The 13,545-nt window shown below is 43.8% G+C and overlaps 1 protein-coding gene across 5 annotated transcripts in view; it reads left to right on the forward strand.

Annotated features, from left to right (window-relative positions):
* PLXNB2 (plexin B2) overlaps positions 1–13,545 on the forward strand; it is a 640,303-nt gene that overhangs the window by 477,600 nt on the left and 149,158 nt on the right. For all 5 annotated transcript variants that reach the window (XM_069229655.1, XM_069229656.1, XM_069229658.1 and 2 more), the window contains one exon: positions 6,623–6,771. In XM_069229655.1, the coding sequence (XP_069085756.1) occupies positions 6,623–6,771 (149 nt within the window). The remainder of the gene's footprint in view (positions 1–6,622; positions 6,772–13,545) is intronic.

The raw sequence follows: 13,545 nt of genomic DNA on the forward strand, positions 1-13,545 counted from the left end.
GCAGTTTATCATTGAAACAATTACTTAACAGGTGTTCTTTCACAAATAAATTGTACAGCCCATCATAATTACTTACACCACTGCCTTGAATCCAACCATCTAGTGTTTTCACTGAGTAGTCAACAAAGTCAACCCAGGTCTGGCTCGAGGATTTTTGAGCCCCCCTGAACCTAATCCTGTACTCCTCAGTGGAGAATCCAAAGCCCTCAATCAGGGTACCCTTCATGAGGTCATAAGATTCTGCATCTTGTCCAGAGAGTGTGAGGAGTCTATCCCTACACTTTCCTGTGAACATTTCCCAAAGGAGAGCACCCCAGTGAGATTTGTTCACTTTTCTGGTTACACAAGCCCTCTCAAAAGCTGTGAACCATTTGGTGATGTCATCACCATCTTCATATTTAGTTACAATCCCTTTGGGGATTTTCAACATGTCAGGAGAATCTCTGACCCTATTTATATTGCTGCCACCATTGATGGGTCCTAGGCCCATCTCTTGTCTTTCCCTTTCTATGGCTAGGAGCTGTCTCTCTAAAGCCAATCTTTTGGCCATCCTGGCTAACAGGAGGTCATCTTCACTGAGAGCATCCTCAGTGATTTCAGAAATGTGGGACCCTCCTGTGAGGGACTCACTATTTCTGACTAACACAGTTGGAGACAGGACTTGAGGGGTCCTGTTCTCCCTATTTAGGACTGGAGGAGGGACATTGGCCTCCAAGTCACTAATTTCTTCCTCTGTGAGGTCATCATCAGAGGGGTTAGCTTTTTCAAACTCTGCCAACAGCTCCTGGAGCTGACTTTTGGTAGGTCTGGAGCCAATGGTTATTTTTTTGATATTACAGAGAGACCTTAGCTCCCTCATTTTAAGATGGAGGTAAGGTGTGGTGTCGAGTTCCACCACATTCATCTCTGTATCAGACATTATTTTGCTAAGAGTTGGAAGACTTTTTAAAGAATCTAAAACTGTTTCTAGAATCTAATTTCAAACTTTTAACAAACTTTTAAACTCTAAAAGACAATGCTAAACAGGGACTTAACACACAAGGCCCTAGCAGGACTTTTAAGAATTTAGAAAAATTTCAAATTGCAAAAATCAATTTCTAATGACAATTTTGGAATTTGTCGTGTGATCAGGTATTGGCTGAGTAGTCCAGCAAATGCAAAGTCTTGTACCCCACCGCTGATCCACCAATGTAGGAAGTTGGCTCTGTATGTGCTATTTCAAAGTAAGGAATAGCATGCACAGAGTCCAAGGGTTCCCCTTAGAGGTAAAATAGTGGTAAAAATAGATAATACTAATGCTCTATTTTGTGGTAGTGTGGTCGAGCAGTAGGCTTATCCAAGGAGTAGTGTTAAGCATTTGTTGTACATACACATAGACAATAAATGAGGTACACACACTCAGAGACAAATCCAGCCAATAGGTTTTTATATAGGAAAATATCTTTTCTTAGTTTATTTTAAGAACCACAGGTTCAAATTCTATATGTAATATCTCATTCGAAAGGTATTGCAGGTAAGTACTTTAGGAACTTCAAATCATCAAAATTGCATGTATACTTTTCAAGTTATTCACAAATAGCTGTTTTAAAAGTGGACACTTAGTGCAATTTTCACAGTTCCTAGGGGAGGTAAGTATTTGTTAGGTTAACCAGGTAAGTAAGACACTTACAGGGCTTAGTTCTTGGTCCAAGGTAGCCCACCGTCGGGGGTTCAGAGCAACCCCAAAGTCACCACACCAGCAGCTCGGGGCCGGTCAGGTGCAGAGTTCAAAGTGGTGCCCAAAACACATAGGCTAGAATGGAGAGAAGGGGGTGCCCCGGTTCCGGTCTGCTTGCAGGTAAGTACCCGTGTCTTCGGAGGGCAGACCAGGGGGGTTTTGTAGGGCACCGGGGGGGACACAAGTCCACACAGAAATTTCACCCTCAGCAGCGCGGGGGCGGCCGGGTGCAGTGTAGAAACAAGCGTCGGGTTCGCAATGTTAGTCTATGAGAGATCTCGGGATCTCTTCAGCGCTGCAGGCAGGCAAGGGGGGGGTTCCTCGGGGAAACCTCCACTTGGGCAAGGGAGAGGGACTCCTGGGGGTCACTCCTCCAGTGAAAGTCCGGTCCTTCAGGTCCTGGGGGCTGCGGGTGCAGGGTCTCTCCCAGGTGTCGGGACTTAGGTTTCAGAGAGTCGCGGTCAGGGGAAGCCTCGGGATTCCCTCTGCAGGCGGCGCTGTGGGGGCTCAGGGGGGACAGGTTTTGGTACTCACAGTATCAGAGTAGTCCTGGGGTCCCTCCTGAGGTGTCGGATCTCCACCAGCCGAGTCGGGGTCGCCGGGTGCAGTGTTGCAAGTCTCACGCTTCTTGCGGGGAGCTTGCAGGGTTCTTTAAAGCTGCTGGAAACAAAGTTGCAGCTTTTCTTGGAGCAGGTCCGCTGTCCTCGGGAGTTTCTTGTCTTTTTTGAAGCAGGGCAGTCCTCAGAGGATGTCGAGGTCGCTGGTCCCTTCGGAAGGCGTCGCTGGAGCAGGATCTTTGGAAGGCAGGAGACAGGCCGGTGAGTTTCTGGAGCCAAGGCAGTTGTCGTCTTCTGGTCTTCCGCTGCAGGGGTTTTCAGCTGGGCAGTCCTTCTTCTTGTAGTTGCAGGAATCTAATTTTCTAGGGTTCAGGGTAGCCCTTAAATACTAAATTTAAGGGCGTGTTTAGGTCTGGGGGGTTAGTAGCCAATGGCGGCTAGCCCTGAGGGTGGGTACACCCTCTTTGTGCCTCCTCCCAAGGGGAGGGGGTCACAATCCTAACCCTATTGGGGGAATCCTCCATCTGCAAGATGGAGGATTTCTAAAAGTTAGAGTCACCTCAGCTCAGGACACCTTAGGGGCTGTCCTGACTGGCCAGTGACTCCTCCTTGTTATTCTCATTATTTTCTCCGGCCTTGCCGCCAAAAGTGGGGCCTGGCCGGAGGGGGCGGGCAACTCCACTAGCTGGAGTGTCCTGCTGGGTTGGCACAAAGGAGGTGAGCCTTTGAGGCTCACCGCCAGGTGTGACAATTCCTGCCTGGGAGAGGTGTTAGCATCTCCACCCAGTGCAGGCTTTGTTACTGGCCTCAGAGTGACAAAGGCACTCTCCCCATGGGGCCAGCAACATGTCTCGGTTTGTGGCAGGCTGCTAAAACTAGTCAGCCTACACAGATAGTCGGTTAAGTTTCAGGGGGCACCTCTAAGGTGCCCTCTGTGGTGTATTTTACAATAAAATGTACACTGGCATCAGTGTGCATTTATTGTGCTGAGAAGTTTGATACCAAACTTCCCAGTTTTCAGTGTAGCCATTATGGGGCTGTGGAGTTCGTGTTTGACAAACTCCCAGACCATATACTCTTATGGCTACCCTGCACTTACAATGTCTAAGATTTTGTTTAGACACTGTAGGGGTACCATGCTCATGCACTGGTACCCTCACCTATGGTATAGTGCACCCTGCCTTAGGGCTGTAAGGCCTGCTAGAGGGGTGTCTTACCTATACTGCATAGGCAGTGAGAGGCTGGCATGGCACCCTGAGGGGAGTGCCATGTCGACTTACTCGTTTTGTCCTCACTAGCACACACAAGCTGGCAAGCAGTGTGTCTGTGCTGAGTGAGAGGTCTCTAGGGTGGCATAAGACATGCTGCAGCCCTTAGAGACCTTCCTTGGCATCAGGGCCCTTGGTACTAGAAGTACCAGTTACAAGGGACTTATCTGGATGCCAGGGTCTGCCAATTGTGGATACAAAAGTACAGGTTAGGGAAAGAACACTGGTGCTGGGGCCTGGTTAGCAGGCCTCAGCACACTTTCAATTGTAAACATAGCATCAGCAAAGGCAAAAAGTCAGGGGGCAACCATGCCAAGGAGGCATTTCCTTACACGGCTTCCTTATCAACCCCATCAAAAGAGTCCAACCCTAAAACCTTTTCATCGCCTCCAAATTTGTGGGAATCCACTGGGTAGCTCTAGAGTGTGGCCTAAGTCTAGCAGCGTTGTCCCTCAATTACTGCTTCATACAAATTAGTCTGCTCCACAATCTCTTCCAAAAACACATCATCCATAAATAACTCAAAGAAATTGACAGGCAAAAAGTTATCTGTATTGACTCTAGACCCCGGGAGACCAGTAAAGGCAGGCAACTCTGGCTGCTCCATGTTTGGGGCAACCCAGAGTTCAGGTCTAACGGGAAACCATTCAGCCCCAGGTTGCTGCACTAATGGCACATCAGTGTCCTCTGCTTAAACAGGCCCTTCATCTGCACTGGGAGTAACTTCCTCATCAGAAGATTCCTCTGACAGAAACTTCACTGCCAGAATCTCTCACTTCCTCCTCTGCCTCAGATGCAGAGTCCGTCTCATAATCATGAACAGACAATGTCTCAAAAAGCATACCAACCACCTGCTGAGCGGTCATCCTGTGGCTAGCCATGATCTTTCCTACAAAAAGTAACTGGATAAATGCACCACCAACCACCAGCACTGTGTAAAATAAGTAATAAAGTGTAGCTTTATCAGTAAGAGTTATAAACTCAAAAACTTTACTGCTCACTTGCGTGAAAAAGCTTGACTCACCAGCAACTACTCTGCACAGAAACCGCAATCACCAATGATATTCCACCAAAAAGAAAGAAAGAAAAGCAAATTAGAAATAAGACAACAAAAATATCATTGTGCACAAATCTAAGGACAATTTCACACACAATCCTGCATTTAGTACATCACCTACAAACATGTCATTCATGCATGGCAACAATACTTCTTTGGAGTAAATTGTTTTTACTTACCTAAAACATGCAACTAAACTGCAGGTCAACCAACGCCACAAGGAGCCACAGCAAAGAAAGCAAAAGCTTTGAACTAGAACAAAATGGAGATTTTTTTAAAATCACAAATACTTCCCCAGTTGACAAACACCCCAACATCAAGCATTTAGAAAATGGTGTCTAAGTGGATTCTGCTCCCCATAGGGGCAGATGGGCCTACTAAAAAATAGGCCTATCTGCCCCAAGGGGGGCAGAAAATACCTTTAGTAGTGTGTCCCCATGGGGAGCGACCTTTGCCCAAGGGACACACACACTCACACACTCTCTCTCTCTCTCTCGCTCTCCCCCCTCCCCCCCCCCCCCCAAGGGACACACACACTCTCTCTCTCTCGCTCCCTCTCTCCTCTGTCACCCCTTCCCCCTTTGCCCAAGGTTTCTGTTGGACCCTTTCTCATTTGATGATTGGTAGCTTGTCTCCTCAAAAGCTCTGACAGCTGCTGTAAGTCCATGTGAGCCTAAAATAACTCCAGCTCCAGCCAGCGAGAGAATTTAAGACCAGGAAGGTTTACCACTAGGAAAGATCACTTGCATTTTACCTAAAATGGCTCAGTCATTGAAGGAAAATTGTGATCCAGCATTTGCTACCTTCATTTACCTCTTTGCTGATGGCAGAACAGTGAAGGGCTATGTTTCTAGAATGTAGTGTAGAATCTGATTAAAAGTATTAATCTCATATTTATCTTCTGGCGAGCTTCACAATGGATCTTCACATTTGGGAGCACCCATCAGAAAAGTAATACTTGCATGAGTGCATTAGTGTGCGGGGGGATGACAGAGGTTCTGTAAGATAAACCACCTGGCACATTAAGTAGGGTGGAGGACCAACCAACTTACATCCTTCTTTTCTCAGTCACACCCTACGTGAAATACTCTCACCATCCATCTGCATAAGTTTTAGCAAAGAACATAAAACCCATCTATTTTGTTTACCTTTACATGGAGACGGTTGAGTTCCTAGTGCCAAGAAGCCATGAAGGGATAGTTTACACTCTAAACCTTCTTAATTATTTCAGCCAATCATTGATAAACCACTGTGCACCGAGCAGCGCAATTCTTGGGCCCTGTCGTGTAACGGAACATTCTTCTCCTTCAGGCGTCGGGGAAGGGTCTGCTGACATACCCAGCTTTATCCAGGCTTCGTAACCTCGGGGTATTTCCCCGGCAAGTTGGTAGGCCACGCTTTGTGAAGCGTGGATGGTAGGATTCTTTCGGAGGCTGCTAGAACTGGTTGCTTCCTGGCTCTACATGTTCTAGTAGGCTCTACGTGTTTATCATATTCCTGTTCTTCTGAAACCTATTCTAAAGAATCGGAAGTAATTTATCAGTCAGTCCTGAAATGTGCACTGGCATCCATTCAAAGAATATTAATAATAAATAAAGCAGGCTAATGAACACGGTTGAATAGAATGCACAGTAATTGTTAAGTTGACTGCATGCATTGGTTATGCAGGTCTTGAGCAGGATGCTTCTTTGATTACTTTTGAGTAGTACGGTACGTTTTTGAGACAAGTGTTGAGTAGGTGCATGTGCTGTTGTACATGCTGTATAAAGACGCTCAGTGGAGGGCAGGAGGTGGGCAGGGTGTAGCATCCAATGAAGCATCAGTACTACAAGCTTTACCTGATTTCATACATGCGCTGACTCTGTACAGACTTCTCGAGAGCCCCCAGCTTCGAATAGCACAATTTCAAAGCATCCCACGATGAGTATATATTGAATGTTGCACATGGTTTCTAGTGCGCATCCATTCAACTCCTACAGATTGGCACTACCATCGATGTCTGACGCTTTGTGTCTCTCCTCAGTTTGAACCAAAAACTGGACCAGTTCATGGGGGAATTCAGCTCACAATAAAAGGATCCAACATGGGTGTAATTGCCTCCGATGTGGAAGAAATTATTGTTGCTGACCAAGCGTGTGTTTTCAACCCGGAACTCTACTCTGTTTCGACCAGGTAACTAATCTCTTTTTTGCCTTTGTTTAGATGTGAAAGTTTAAGTGCGAATATCGTAAATGCTTTGTATTGTTTTAATGGTTGAGTAAATGGTTTCCCATGTTTGTGTGTTTTGATCATCGTGTCCAGTTATGTTAGTACCTAAAATCTGCATTTACTCAGTTGCACACACGTTAATTGTATATTAAATGCACCTGTCAAACACATCTGTTGGTTTAGCCTTTAAAATTCATGCTGTTGGTTTAATAAATGCAGATACTAATGTAATAGTCCGCAGTTAAGCATTGGAAGGAAGTGTACAATATACAGGATTAAAAAACTGAGTTGCCTGTCATGCCAACAGAGGCTGTGCCAGGATACAACACGTATAGGTCCAAAGTTCATTGCAACTTCAGGCCACTATGTTGTACCAACAGAGCAGAATCTGTTCTTCTTTATCTCTTTAACCTAATTTCCAAAATTCCCTTCACTGTTACTTAAATAAGCTCTCAAGGGCCTTGGATCTGATGGGAGCATCTTGTCCCGCTATCTGACACAAACCTGTTCATTTCCTGCCCCGTCAGGCAGGCTGATCCGTGCGCTACATGTTTTCCATTAGTTGTTCTAGCAGTAGCTCCTAATAACCAGATAATTGACAACAGCACCATTCAAGCATGGCAAATATTTTCTGTGCTTTTCATATGGGCTGGAACATACGGATGCCAGTATATTGAATGGAAATACAACATTATGCCAATCTTTTCTTAGTAGCTGCTTGTCTGGGTCCAGAGGCCTGATGCTTTGGCACCTCATTTCCCCTCTAGATTCTGCAGGGGGCCTTTCAGGTACAAGACAGTTTGTCAATGTGAGTTTCTCTTTTCACCGATTTAGGATATTTTCTGAAAAACGAGGTTCTGAGCCAACAAACCATAGCTCTATAACAATTTATCATACGCTGTAACTGTTCAAGCATTGCTAATTTAGCAAAACTGTTCCCACAACTCTGACCAGTGGTGAATTTGGCATTCCATAAAATGATGTTGGTAATCAGCATTTCACTTTGTTTTTGGAAGATAAGTTGGTAATAGATAACCCTGTACACCATAACTTCCTTTTATACATAGAATTAACTGGTGCCAAGCAAGCTAGTGTATTAGGTGATGTGTTAAAGCAAGCTAAATTGTTGAGTCGCCAAAGTATCATCGCTCCGTTCATTGAAGCATCAAGAGCGAATGGTTTCAACTAGGGTTTCATCTGATGTTTGCAGTTGTCCCTTAGGGTCTGATTTACAATCTACAATTGTCACACCAAGTGCCATATACCAAAGCCTTCACCATCATGAAGACATTTTGGGCAACCATAATTAGACTCTTATACGTTTGCTATAAACCAAATAGTGGAACAAAAAAAACATGTTTCTTGATCAAAACATAAATTATTCCAGATGCCACCTGTTTGGTCGTATGCTTTAAGTGTATATCTGCACCCAGCTTCCCTCACTGAAACTACCTATACTTGTGCCTCAATATGAGATGAGTGAAGCCATGGTAGATTAACCAAAGGCTACCATTTACAGTGTTGGATTGTTGAAGGGCAATCACTGGAAAAGATTCCACCATAACTTCACCAAAGTCAGTGTGTTTTTTTTCTTGTAGTGCAGCACTAAGAAGCCAAACAGTCTTATTTCACTTGTTATGACGCAGCCAGACACAATTCAGCTCAACATGCTTACTGAATGTGAATGTTGTGGGAACATTTTCAAGAGCCCCATCACAGTCTGGCAGATACTGGGGTAAATGGTAACAGCCAGAGCCTATTACTACTGGCGCCTTGTGTTTTTACTTACTGTTGAGCCTGGACCTGAGCACCAAGTTCACCCCGTTAACACTAAACCCTTGGCAGTAAAGTTGAGTAGTCCTCTGTTAAGGCATAGGTTAGTGGACTCCAAACTCAGTAAAGCAAATAATCTTTGTCAGTAAATAATTATCCAACTGGTGTGTGTTTTTTTTTTTTTTTTTTTTGGTCTAGCCCAGGCAGTGAGCAAGCGCGCTCTCTCTCAATATGTTGTAATCTACATCTGTTGACTTGCAACATGCCCATGACTTTTATTTGTTCCTTGGCCTGACTTTAAAAATTCCCTTGATTTCATAGGTAACTGCTTTCCGTTTGTCCCACGTTGAGTTTTTTTTGTTACAGCCTTGAAGACTGAACCGCTACATGGATTATTGCACGATCGGCAATATATCTTAGTGTGGTGCTCTACTTTTTTCTTTTGCTTCGCCGCTTCGCGCTGGGTGGCTGCATGGGTTTCTTCCTCTTCCTTGTTTTGGGCATGTCGCTGTTTTTGTGGTGTCTGCACACACACACTGCAAGCCGCAGGGGGGTTCTTTTTTATTTATTTAATAATTATTTTCAAGAAATTTATATAGCGCAAACTCAATCGAAGGAGCGCTTTACATGACTACGTGAAGTTTCAAATAGCTCGACCTCAATCTGAGGAGTGCTTTAAATGAGTACCACTTAACAAATTTAGCAGTTGAAAATTATTCAAACTGGAGCATTTAACACATGAAAAAAAATACAGAAATCATCAAAACAGCTCACAGGCACAGCAGGATAGACAATACTACAATATTCACCGAACTCGGGGAAACTTGCCCCTTAATGCTTTGCTGGGCATTCCTTTTACAAAACGTTTTTGCCCATAACTCACCATGTAGGACAATGGGACCGCCATCAAAATGTTCAGCACAACTCGCTCTTTCTGTCTAGGTCATCACTGGGTCCCCACACTAGGTTCGGGGAAAGGGGGGTGGGGAGGTGGAGGCTGGCAAAATAGTAACACTCCCACCATTCAGTGTCTTTTAAAGCTCTCTCATGACCGGAACTTTTGTTATACATCTGGGAATAGTTTGTGTTTTAAGGGCCTTGTTTGTAATAGTATTGCAGTAGGCCTGCTAGGCCTGAATATGTGTAAGGCACTACGTCCTCAGGGGGCTATTTAAATGGTTACACTGTATTTCTTTATGCCATTCAGTTTTCATGTCTTTATGCCCTCTAGAGACGGACTATATGGTTATATGTATCACATAAAGGTACACAATTCCGAAGGCAACCCGGAATCATTCTAAAGATCTCCTTCAAAGAGCCCCCTTGCGGGGCCTGTTGGACATTGCAGCACCGGTCGAGTGAGGAGCAGGCCCAGTGATGGAAGCATGACACCTATTTGGGTGTGTGGAAGGCCTTTTCTTCTACTTATAAAAGTGCCTAGAGTGACCTGTATCCATTTTACTGGTCCTAGTTGGAACTCTTGCCTTAGGAACTGTGTACCTTTATGTGATAGTTATAACTGTTAGGGGACTGTACATTGGACCACCCAAAAACAAAAACCTACACCCCTCTCGTTTTGCAGTATATGGTTACATGACCATGTTTCTCACAAATGCTATTTTTATTATGGTGTCCTGTAGGGGCTGTTCTGAGCATTGCAATCAAGATACAACAATATTCGCTGCACTCGGAAACTTGCCCCATAATGTTTTGCAGGGCCTTCCTTTTACAAAACGTGTTTGCCCATTACTCACTGTGTGGTGGTCCTAGGATAATGGGACCACCCTCAAAACGTTCAGCACAATGCACTCTCTCTGTCAGGGTCATCTTTGGGTCCCCACACTAGGTTGAGGAGGGTAGACCCCGACAATAAATAATGACAATATTTACATTTTTGGCTGCAGATAGAGTAAGAAGGTAAATGGTAGTGCTTTAGTTATATGCAGGGCCACTGGAATTATGTGGCAGAGATGACCAAATAATGTGGCAGGGTTGACCAATTTATGTGGCAAGAAAAGTCCAGTTGTAAATTTACGCCAATAGCTCTAACTCAAGCAAATGCGAGACTTAATGCATTGCAAATGCTTGCCTTAAAAAAGGAAAAGAACTTTAATTCTCCACCCTCAACTCAATACTGGGTATAAAAATTCCAAAGACCCTCACAGTAGGCACAAGTATATTTCAGCAAGTCACTGTACTAGACGGTTCTTGAAGGTACTAGACAGTTTGTGAAAGATAAGTTGTACCTAGGGCAGTGGCGCTTCAAGGAATATGGTTTGCTGAAGCAACTCACCCTCACACCCCTCCCGCCACCTTGAGTAGATTGTTATATTGTCAGCGGAAATAAATGTGAAATGTGATTTTATAAATTCCTTACAAATGATTATTTACATGATTATCCCCAGTGCTCCTCTGTGCCCATCCCCCCTTTTGCAATGTCTTGGTAACTCCTAGAATGTTCCTTCTGAGGAATTTAAGTGAAGCGCTGTTGTCAGTTGTATTATTGATGCCGACCAGCAGCAAGCAGAATAAATTCATCTTCTCTCATGCAAGCCTACCACCTCATCTTTATTGAAGAATACAACAAAATTTGACGATGGATGGGATACGATAACCTATTACTACCTCTACTGGCTGCTGTGCCTGCTGTCATCCTCAGCTTATCGGGAACAGCCGCCAAGAACCGATCAGGATTCTGACAGTAGTGAATGTATGTTGTAGACACTGCTTTTTGCCTTCGGCTCCACCCTTGCCAAGAGGAAGAGCCGGGCTTCCAGAGGTAGGAGACTACCACTTGCCTGGCTGGTCTCACTCTTCGAACAATGCCTTTCTCCTCACAATAGCATTGATTCAAGCCTCGCTTTCATCGGTCGGCCGCCATTTTGTTTATTGTGCTTCCCTGTGGGACTGTGCGTTCCAACATATAAGCATCCATCTTAGAATTGGAGTTTATTCTCCACAGGAGGAGGATTGTTTGAGCAAGTGGCTTCACTGAAGTTATACCTGCCTTGTTTCCTATTTAAATTATCATCGGATGCAGAGGGCTCTTTGAGGAACATAAAGCCCATTATATGGAGTACATTAGATGGTGAACTTTCACAGTTATTTATTCCACAAACTGTTTGCACTAATATCTCTTATAAAATTTGGGAAAGGACTGTTGCTCAGTACACTTATGCACCGCCGCAGCTACTGCAGATACATTATATGCACTATTGAAGGTAATACAGGTTGATGTGCAGTTTGACCTGCCTCATACGTTTTAAACAGGCAAAGGGAAATCCGCCTGTTGAATGGAAAAGGTGGAAAGAGGGGTTTATTACTGATCTCACAGCCAAAGACGCTGACAAAATGTAGAGCAGAAAAAATACATTTTACTTCATTTGCTATGCTCAAAAGGCCAAGGAATTTTCATATCTTTAACCAAGGTGGAATCAGAGGAGGAAGATAAAGATAAATATATTGACAAGTTTTAAGAAGCTATGTTATGACTGGAGCTTAGATTGAAAGCTACCACAAGCACCACTCTGGAAAGGTATAACTTCTAGACCAGGAGATAGACCCAACTAATGTTTTGTTGAGTTTCTAATAGCTTGCGAAGGTTCCAAATCCTGCAGTTTTAGTGCAGAAACTGATGAAATGATCACAGATCAATTAATAGTTAACACCAATGTAAGGAAAATCCAAGAACGTCTGTGGGTCATGCGAGACCTGTCCTTGAAAGAAGTAGTGAAGTCTGCAAAACCCATCGAACAATCAATGTCCTGCGTAAAGGAGATCAGTGAAGTAAGAGCACTGAAGAAAGACGTGGAATTGTGTTACATAAAGAAGAGGAAAATTAGAAACAAAATACTTTTCACAAAGAAAGGAAATCTCTAATGAGAACTGAGTGTTTGAAGAGGTGGTTGCATGTTTTATGTTGCTAACATCAGAGGGTGTCCTGCAATAAACCTGCACTAAACAGAGAACGTAGTGCATATCATTGTCAGGGACAAGTTGCCAAGGTATGCAGAGAGGCCAAACAAAGAAGAAATCAGTGAAACATCTACTGGGTACATGGAAGAAAATATCAACTTAGTACTGATGATCTGCCCTACTTAGTACTGATGATCTGCCCTAAGAAAGGAGAAAACATAAACTTGGGAACTCCCACGTGTGCTTCATTTAATGCAAACCATGTTGTCATTTCTGGACGATTCAGGGTCACCTGTCACCATAAAACTCACACACATCTTTGAGGTGACATGGCCAAATGAATGCCTACAGTTGTCACCAGCTGACATTCTGTGACATTCAACGGAAACAAGATTAATTTGCATGGGTACTGATCCACCAAAGTATCTTTCAGATACAGATTTGCTGTAATAAAGACCAACATGGCTAATTCAGGTGTTTGCGTGTTAGGTTGGAGAGACCACAAACTCCTGAAAATAAGTCTCAATCCATAATCTGTTGAACTGGTGATGGTTATCCTGGAAGAAGACCCAGGAACATTCATCCACCAGTTGTTCCTAGAAGTGTTAACTGACATGATTGGGAAGGTCAAAGGTTTCACTCATCACATAAAAATGAAAACTCTACTTCAGAAAGGCAGAAAATTAGAAATGTGCCGTTCAGTGCAAGGAACGATTTACAAAGTTATTAGAAAAGCTACAAAAAGATGACCTAATTGAACAGGTGGAGTACCTAAATTGGATTTCTCTAATTGTTTTGACAAAAAAGTCAGATGGAAAAATGAGACTGTCTGATTAAGAGCGGTCAATGCTTGCATCATTGCAGAAAGTAATTCCCTCCTGAGGATCAGTGATCTGCTTTCAATGTTGAATGGAGCAACTGTTTTTTCTGCTCTGAATATGCACCATGCATACCATCAGATTGAACTGTCAAACATATCATGCCATTTCACTTCTTTTATTACCTTTTTCAGAGTATATCAGTACAAAAGGATGCCTTTTGGGTTATCAC

Source organism: Pleurodeles waltl, chromosome 4_1, assembly GCF_031143425.1.
Source record: "Pleurodeles waltl isolate 20211129_DDA chromosome 4_1, aPleWal1.hap1.20221129, whole genome shotgun sequence".
Lineage (NCBI taxonomy): Eukaryota > Metazoa > Chordata > Amphibia > Caudata > Salamandridae > Pleurodeles > Pleurodeles waltl.